General features: G+C 36.7%; 1 protein-coding gene across 2 annotated transcripts; it reads right to left on the bottom strand.

The window, feature by feature from the left end:
- Window positions 1–350: 350 nt before the first annotated feature.
- LOC127092150 (uncharacterized) lies at window positions 351–8,199 on the bottom strand. Of its 2 annotated transcripts, XM_051030966.1 has the most exons (8): window positions 7,596–8,199; window positions 7,445–7,505; window positions 7,039–7,274; window positions 5,419–5,620; window positions 1,711–1,848; window positions 1,502–1,602; window positions 1,304–1,422; window positions 351–639 (listed from the first exon to the last, which is right to left on the bottom strand). In XM_051030966.1, the coding sequence occupies exons 1-8, from the start codon at window positions 7,962–7,964 to the stop codon at window positions 573–575; spliced, it is 1,293 nt and encodes a 430-aa protein (XP_050886923.1). In that variant the 5' UTR covers window positions 7,965–8,199; the 3' UTR covers window positions 351–572. The 2 variants fall into 2 exon arrangements, with proteins under 2 accessions (XP_050886923.1, XP_050886924.1); XM_051030967.1 differs by lacking the exon at window positions 351–639 and having other exon boundaries at window positions 1,304–1,432.
- Window positions 8,200–9,875: the final 1,676 nt, after the last annotated feature.

The raw sequence follows: 9,875 nt of genomic DNA, 5'->3' as shown, positions 1-9,875 counted from the left end.
TAATATGAAACTCTAAAATCCAAAGAAAAAACAAAAAACAGTGCATGTTGTCCAAAATACGAGCAACACGATAACTATTCTCTCAAACACCCCACCACCTCCATTATGTATAACTGATGTATTAATATTACTTTGTTTTTGTAGTGATTCATTAATCTAGGTTTGTTGGCAACCCTATTGATCCAGGAATGTGGTGAAGGAGCAAATAATGCTTCGCATGTTTCCTGTGATTTTTGTTACAAGTCTTCTGGAAACTGCATTGCTTACTGCACCACAGGCTATTCAAGACAATACTACAGTTAATAAACTAATAAAATATACACCGAGTTCCAACCAATCAACATGAGGGATCACAGGAACAACTATTTCATAGGATTTTTTTATAAATAATAAATCCTGCTGTCACATAGGAATAAAGGATCAAGACCAGCTGAATCAGAAGATTTCTTTTCATTTGTGAGAATATACATTGTATCACCCATGCTGCAATGCAAAAATGTAACGCAGAAAAATCTCTACCCCCCTCTTACAACAATGTTTGTTACAACATACCAAATACCAAAATGAATGGCTCACGATCTTCTTTCTAACCTCCTTTCACTAGATCTTCTCTCCTCTGCCTCTCGTCTTTTTTGCTGCCTGTACAAGAGCATAACAGTGGTAATTGTATCAACATTTAGTTTAATTTGGTAGTAGCTAAAAGTGACTCGTAACTTTATGAAGTAACATTGGCAATAAACATCAAAAGGGTTAAACAGAAGATTTTGATTTCAGAGGTAAAAACAGAATCTTCAGAAAATTCTTTTAAATAGAAAACAAAATTTATAAACAATTCAGAGAAGTGAAACTATTTAATTTGTGATGGTTGAAAATAGACTTAGGGTGATTTGAACATGCAGAGAGAAGATATGTGGTTTCTATTGTAAAGAGAATAGGTCAAATGGAGATTAGTCAAACAACTAGAGGTAGAAGAAGGCCTAGAAAAACTATAGAGAAACTATTGAGTAATATTTCTAGTTTAACAAAATAGATGGAAACATGGTATTTGATATAACATAATGGCGTAATGTGATAAGTCTTGGTTGTTGTTGTTGAGTGCACTAAGAATATTGCATATATTGATGACAGTTTAAACTTTTTAAAGAGTACAAAGCTGACACGTGAATAACAATGTTGATTTACACTTTAGCTACCTTTAAGTAAATGTGAAGTATTCAAAATGATAACAGGCAAAAAATACTAAGAAATGTCTCAACAAAAACATACGCCAAAGCAAAATGCTCAAGGTTGTTGATCAACTTACGCAAATAGCATGTATCCACTGCCAGCATTAGCAGCAGATAAAACTGCTGCATGAGCCCCTGCTGTAGATACAGAATCCTGCCCACCAGAGGGCAGAGGAATTTTTCGATCACCATCCACCTGTCATTCACTAGAATTTAGTAAGCATAAAGATGATGAGTGTCGCTGAAGTTGCATTTGCATTTGATTAGATAAATACCTTATCCCATTTTGATTTTTTATTCTGTCTGCCATCCCGATTAGTAGAATCCGCTGGAGGAGGCACCAAATGCAAACCACCTGTAGTTGCAGCAGAACCGCCTATGCAAAAATCAACATCAAAGCGCCATAAGAATGGAACATATATTGAAAAATGACTTCTAAACAAAAGCTTCAGCACTGCACAAATAAACTAGGTGATTTCTATACCTGTAACAGGCATGCTGATCCTGGGAGCACCAAGCACAATTCCTGGCTGTGTACCACCAGAAGTAAAGTCAACCTTCTGGTTTTGTGGTTTCTTCTTCTCTTGCTCTTTCCTATCACTTTCCCGCCTCATATCAGCTTCTGTTTTGTTTAAGATAAGAAACAAAAGCAAACGGAGAGAGTAATTTAAAAATCAGTTATGGCTGCAACATCACTAACATTAATAACAATAAAATAGTTGAAATAGGAAAAGTACTTGCAATATTCACTTAAAACTAATTAGTAAATCATTAATTGCATGCAATGTATCATGCTAAAATCATGACATACGAAGAATAGAAGCTTAAACTAAGCATATATTCGTTTGCCAAGTCAAGACCAAAAAAACTTGTAATGAGGGGAAAGGGTTGTTATAGAAATGGTATGCGAGATACATGCACAAACTCATTCTAGAATATTCTCTGAATTGTATTTGATTGATTATAACAGAAAATAGTACAAGAATTTATATAGGATTCTTATCCTATATTCATCAAGGGATTAACATACACCCTTTGTAATTAACTCTAAAAAACTGAAACAGAGGTGCCGGCTGGCACAGCTGAATAACTAATAATAACTAGGGGGAAATTGAAAGCAAATTAAAGATAAGTCTTACAGGATGAGTAAAAAACAAAAACCAAAGCCATCATTAATGTAGTGCAGCAAAAGAAGTCATGATTTCTCTAATTTACTGATGTTCAGAATATGTAGAATGATCAGTTGTACTTCACCAAGCTTATCATAATTACTCTAACAAGAGATATCTTGAGAATAGGAAAACAGTTTGATAGGATATCGGATTTGTCTTACAGGATGAGTAAAAAACAAAAACCAGAGCCATCATTAATGTAGTGCAGCAAAAGAAGTCATGATTTCTCTAATTTACTGATATTCAGAATATGTAGAATGATCAGTTGTACTTCACCAAGCTTATCATAATTACTCTAACAAGAGATATCTTGAGAATAGGAAAACAGTTTGATAGGATACCGGATTTGGGCCTTAGCCCAATAAAGAGGTTTAATAGAGAACTGGTTATAACTGCTTATGTTAGAAGGGAAGGGTAGTTATTTAAGGACACAGATAGCAAGGCAGAAGGCATTCAATATGATTTATGTTAGGAACCTTTTGGGTTGGGCAGAGAGAGAATCATACGTCTGATGAGCATTGCTTTGGGATTATAGGGATATTCTCTGTAATAGTTCTTAATTCAATCAATAATACATTTTCTAGTTATCTTAAATTCGGATCCCTATCATTGGTCCGACCTACCAGATTATCGAGGAGGTGCCAGCATTCGTGTGATTCAAGATGATTGAGGAAGAAGTGAAAGAAGAAGGACTGGCTGAGAGAACCGACACAATTGAAGCGAGAATGAAAAGATTGGAGGAGTTTGTCAAACTCTTTAAGTTGGAGTTTCATCAATTGCTGAGGACAGAGATGATGAAGCACTTGGGGCATATTCCGACAGAGAATCGTAGCTCTAATTGGAGTGTGTTTCTGATAACAAGTGCTAGGAAATAGCACTGGAAAACAGAATCCCAAACAGATGCAATTTCGGAAAAGGAAGACGCGGGGGGGAATTAAGAAACAAAATCAGACAACACTGAGGAGGAGAATTAAGAAACAAAATCAGACAACAGTTTGCGACCTTCGTTGAGTGCGCCACTATCAGTTCCACTTCCAACTATCCTTCTCGATCCGAAGCCGCAGAACACTGGTCTATCTGCGGTGGATCTTCCTCGGAGCGTGTTACATCTGGTGACCGTCCTAATGTTACCGTTAGAGAAGACTGTAGACAAAGCAACATGGAAGTTCATATCGAGAGATTCAACTATGTTGAAAGAGGAAAGAAAAATAGACATGGTTATGGATCTGGGGAAAGAGTCACAACCTCCAATGGAGCCACCGGATCTCCTTCGTTGGAGCTACTAATCTCGGCTCCACTGGTGAGGATTCCATTTGAGCCAGACCCTGGTATATTTGTGGGAGGCCCGATCACGATTCCACCACCACCAGGATCGCCGGATGCAGGTTTACAGCTGGCCCTCAAGTCGCTGGTAGCTATCTTCTTTCCGGCCAGGAACAAAATCATCTCATCTGAGTCCCTTTTTATCAAAGCAGATCAGGTGCATTTCATCGCTACTCAGCAAGAGAAGGATTTACAGAAATTAAGGGCAAATATGGCAATCTCAGACCTAAGGGGCATTCTAGAAAAAATGGGAGCAAAATGGATAATCTGTGAGTTGGGTCACACTCTAATCTAATCCTATTGGATCAGGTCCATAATAAATCTAGTAAGTGGGAGAAAGGAATTGAAATGTAGGCTGGTTTAATTTCTATTCAGACGGGCCTCTCTGATTTAGTTGGGATCATGGACCAATGGTTTATTTTGAGCAATTGCTTTGTACTTGGTGTGTGGAGAGGTGTACCCAAGCAACACACTGATATCGTTAAAAATGTTAGAAACAGTGCAATGAAGAAAGATAATGGGATTTATGAGGCAAAACTGTCCGATGCAAATGATTTCAACTCAAGTGTTTGTATTGCAAGGAGTAGGGGTACCTCATATGGTCACAGAGCATGTTGGTAGCAACAATTTTACATGGCAATGCTAACCCAGATTCTTGCACAATATGTGAAGAAAATGACTGCATTTTACGAAATTTTCCATTTGGGTGACTGGAACTTTGTCCCTCATAATGCCTAGGTGTGAGACTGTACAAATGTCCCTTTGGTTTCAAGTCTGTTCGACTAGTCTCCAACAGTGAAACCCTGGGGTTAATTGTCTTATTCTGAATTACTGTTGCACAAAGAGTTTTTGGCAGAATTCAAGTAGTGGGTACAAGAGGAATTCAAGCTTGGAGGGTTTCTTTCAAGCTTCAAGAGTTTGTATTGTAATGGCACTTATCTATTGTCCTACATACTCCCTTTCTGTCAGCTGTAAGAATAGTTGTCTTGCTAAAATTGTTCATGCACGTCTTTGGTAACTCGCAAGCTGCTCATGCCAGGGTTACACGAGTAGCTAGAAAAGATAATGTATTCTAGCAATTTTACTTATCTCAGCCTTGAGGACGAGGCTATTTTTCTTGCAGTAGAAAGTGATAGGATACTGGATTTGGGCCTTAGCTCAATAGAGAGACTTAATAGAGAATTGGTTATAACTGCTTATGTTAGAAGGGAAGGGTAGTTATATAAGGACACAAATAGCAAGGCAGAAGACATTCAATATGATTTTTGCGTAGGAACCTTTTGGGTTGGGCAGAGAGAGAATCATCTCTCCTCTGAAGAGCACTTGCTCTGGGATTATTTATAGGGATCATTCTCTGTAATAGTTCATAATTCAATCAATAATACATTTTCCAGTTATCTTAATTTCGGATCCCTATCACAGTTCTACAACAAAAAGTAATAATTCTAATACGAGAATCCAAAATATAGTAGAGGCGTGCAATATTATATCCTTTAAATCAACTGTAAGCTTATGGGAATAAGCAGCCTTCAATAGCCTAATTCTGAGGGGACACATATGAATTAATAAGCATGTCCAGCATTACAACTAGTATGTTATCTATTTAATAAATTAATTAAGGTGAAAACAAGAACAAATAACACACAAATACCAATAACACTGAGTTAAAAAGATGAAGAGAAGAGGAAATTTCAGACCTATTTGATCATAGAAGTCACTTGAATCATATCCATGAGGGTCAAATACATCTTTACTAAAGCAAGACCCTATTTGATCAATATCCTGGTACCTCACAGCATGCAGTAAGAAGTCTGGGTTTCGATAGTCCTTCCTGTTGCGAACTTCTGCATTAAAACTTTTTCCAGCCTTCTTATACTCCAGAAATTTATTTATTTTTCTCTGCATTAACATCAATTTAAAGGCAATGATGAAAATGAACAAGGGAAAATAAGTTCCATGCCTAGGAAAAAGGACTTGGATTGTAATTTGAAACAAGATAAAAGATTAAAATACTAGATAACTTGTAATCTGTATTAATGAACAAGGAAAAATACAAGAGAAAGAAAAAGAAAATCAGATAGAACAATGTCAAATAGCTCAGCCAAATGGCTCTCTTCCTCTGCCATGTCAGCACCTTTGGCATTATTTTTCTTAGTAGCATGTTTCCTATAATCTACCCTAACCCTCTGCACCTTAGGCCCAACACTCTCATATGGATCCAACTGCCACAATCCTTTTTCATGGTTTCCAACATGATTAAACTTCACCTGGTTATTGAACTATTAGAAAGGTGAGTAGAAGTAAAAAGCATTATTTTCCTTTCTTCCCCTGTTGCTAAATTGGAAAGATTAAAAAATAAATAGGTTTTTTAGCTTTCATATTCCACTTCTTTGCTATAAAAACAACACAATTAGGATTCTTTTTTTTTATATTTCACTACTTTTGTCTCCACAAAATTCTTTTATCTTCTCCGATTATTTTCATCTGTGTACACTATTGCTTCGGTTTTCACAAGATATCTATGAATATCAATTATCATGTTTGAAATTTGTTTGAAGGTGTTGAAAGAATTTTTGATTGTTTTATTTAAATAAACATAAATTTTGCTTCTCGTTTTAAACTGTTTACAAATTTTGCCCATAAATTACATTATTATATTAATATATAAAATATATATAGCCATGTCCGCGTCCTATGATTTTTACATTAGCATGGTCCTCGTATCTGTGTCCGTGTCGTGTCCCGTGTCCGTGTCCGACTCCGAGTCCGGGCTTCATAGATAGAAACAAACAGCAACACTATTTATTTCAATGATAGAGGCATGTGGATTAGCAAATATGCTGTTGAAAATAGTCCAGGTCTTAATTTCAAATAGTTAAAACAAACAAATGAACAATAAAATGTCATTTAGGATTTCGCAAGTCAGATATGTTAATCTTACATTTCAGCTTAGCCAAAAAGAAAGGCAATATAAACACCCTGATGTGAATATTACAACTTTAAATCCAGATCATTGATTAGTGTGAAACAAGTCATTTCAACAAGCAACGTATATTATAATTTATAATCATGTCCGGGAAGAAATGCACAGATGCTAACAAGCAGAGAAAGTTAATAGCACTCAATAAGGTAAAAAAGTTGAACACATCCCTCTAATTGCTAAAACCATATCATATCGAATTTGTTGGCAGTGAAGACTATGTTATGCTAGATTGGGACCAAGTCAGACCATAATTCAGAAATCGCAAGGTTCTTTACAAGGTACTCAAATGGCATTCATCCACCATAGTTATTAAAACCATTTTAACAGAACTTACTTGTAATTCCTCTGAGCATTTAACTTTGGGTGGAGGAGGAAGAAATTTATCCAACGGATCTACAGATTTATGCTCATCGTGATCTGCTTCTCCAATCTCTGCATCATCAGGTCTAATCACATCGCCATTATTCAAGGTATCAGATTTAAATGTCTCCGAAAATTGGGGAGTATTAGCTTGATTGTCAGGTGACAAAACCTGGACTGTTCCTGATGGTATTCTATCTAGCAAATCACCTGCAATAAACAAAGTAACCTTAATCGATAATAATGAAATTGAACAAATACAACAAATCAATAGCAACTTCTGAAAATTGAATATAAAACTCCTATCTATTACTCCCATTCAAGTTCATACTGCAATTTCTAAGCAATTTTAATAAATGACACTCAGAAACTCAATTTACCATTTGTTACATGAAGTTGGTCCCCAAACACGACTCGACCACTACCATCAATCTCTCCTTCCTGCAACAAAAAACAACTAACACCCACTAGTTACATTTGAGAATATAATCTATCTAAAGAGAAGGTATATATCAAAGAAAAAGAAAGTACCTCAGGCTCAGGTGACATTGCTACTTCATCATGGCCATAATCAACAATCGTAAGAGTTGCACTCTTACTAATCCTCAATTCCACCCGTTGTTGCTCCTGCGGCGGTGAAAACAACCTGTTCACCTGTGGCGTCCTACTCTTCTCCGTCGGAGTAAAACCATCACCAAAAACTTCGTTGGCGGAATCAGCAACCGTCATTCTATCGGTGTCGGCTGCCAAATCTTCCTCCGCAGCTTGTTCAGCGGCGTCCCCTTGCTGTTCCTCACGAATCACGTCTTCTTCTTCGGCATCCTCCATTTCGTCGTCGCCGTCGTCGTTGTACATGGACAACAAAGCGATACCTTCCGATTGCTTTTTCTTTGATGCCATGGAATGAGCTAGGGTTTTGAGAATTATTGAATAGGATTTTATGGAAGAGTTAAAATTCGGAGAGGGGCAAGTTTTGATGTTCAACGAGTGAGTAAACCAGCTGTAGAGATTTTGGAGGAATTGAAAATAGCGGAAAACGCAGGAAATTTTGGTTTAGAAGTGGAACTCGAACCAGAAGAACAATGAAGATGAAAGAAAAAGAAAAAATAATTATTACGTATTTTATTTTTAAAAAACAATGGAAAGTATAAGCCTAGCATTAATGGAATGTTTTAAGAAAGGCCCGGATCTTTTGAAAGCCCGTAAATTTTCTTTTCCCATCCCTTCGAAGAAAAATCTACTTTGCTCGCCATCACGAAAGTTTTACCTCATATCCTTACAATTGTATTCATGTCCCTATAATTAAAAAATTTAGATCAAAACACCCTCATAGAAATAGGATATATATTTTAAAAATGGAATTTTTTTCATTTGCGCCTGAAGACATTCGGAAGAGCATTTTTGGACTTGTAAACCGGAACACTGAGAGTAAGTCTTCCGGTTCACAAAACATATACCAGAACACTTCTTAAAAGACTTCTGGTTCGCAACAGTTTTGGGACATTGAACCGGAACTCTTTAAAAAATCTTCCGGTTTGTAAGAGTATATACGGGAACTCTTTCTTAAAGACTTCCGGTTTGCATGAACTTAACCGGAACTCTTTTAAGAAGTGTTCTCGTAGTCAACCTAATTTTTTTCTACACCGGAACTCTTTTAAGAAGTGCTCTGGTGCATTTTTTTTTAATTATTTTGTTATAATATTTTTTTATAGTGGTTCGAAGACGATATGCAGATGGTAGGATTCCATACCGCAGTTTAGGTTAGGGCGCATCTTCATCTGCAGCGGAGTCGATTGGATATCCAGGAGGGTCGTACGATACGTCTCTTTTGGTAAAGTACGAGCATCATGTTGCTCGCCATTTATGGTTTGGTGAGGTAAATAAACGGGATATATTTGAAATTGAATAATATTTGAATATTTTATATTGTGTTTTATAATATGTGTTTCAATTGTTTTTAGGAAAGAGGTCCAAAGAAAGAGTTAAAGGTTGCTGGACACGGACTAAAGCTGACATCGAGGGTTCCACTAGCTCTTCCACAACAGGTGGAGAGTTGGGTATCTAGGTCTGGGTTATCTTCACTTCAGAGAACTAGTTTGAACAAGATAGACACAAATCTGGTATCTGCATTTGTGGAAAGATGGCATCTAGAGACATCTTCATTTCACATGTCGTTTGGTGAAATGAGCATTATTTTTGATGATGTCTCATGTCTGCTTCACTTGCCCATCAGAGGTGTCTTCTGGAGTCCTCAAGATGTCATTGAAGAGGTTGTTGTTGAACTTGTTGTTGACTACTTAGGAGTGTCACATGGTGAGGCACAATCACATGTTCGTAGCTGCAGGGGTTCTTATTATAAATTGGAATGGTTATACGATTTATTCGTACAGCATATAGTTGCTTCTAGTTGGGCATATGCGACTAGAACATATTTGTTAATCTTGGTGGGTTCCACAATTTTTGCCGACAAGACCTTTGCACTTGTCGAGGCACGACATCTCCTACTGTTTACGGACTTAGATAGATGTTCGGAATATAGTTAGGGAGCAGCTGCACTGGTTACCCTATACAGATACCTTGGAGATGCGTCCATGTTCAGTTGCAAGCAGCTTGGTGGATATCATACTCTCCTACAGGTATATAATTTAATTTTGTTTATTAAGTGTTGGATTCATTTTATAAAGTATGTTAACTTAATTTATTTTGTTTATTATGTTTTTATTTTGTAACAGTGCTGGATTTGCGAGTACTTTCCAACTATTGTAAAAAGAGGAGAGAATTGGAAACCAGCTGATAATTGTGGTCTTCCTC

The sequence above is a fragment of the Lathyrus oleraceus genome, chromosome 6 (assembly GCF_024323335.1).
Source record: "Lathyrus oleraceus cultivar Zhongwan6 chromosome 6, CAAS_Psat_ZW6_1.0, whole genome shotgun sequence".
NCBI classification, from domain to species: Eukaryota; Viridiplantae; Streptophyta; class Magnoliopsida; order Fabales; family Fabaceae; genus Lathyrus; species Lathyrus oleraceus.
This window is presented reverse-complemented; position numbering and strand designations above follow the sequence as displayed.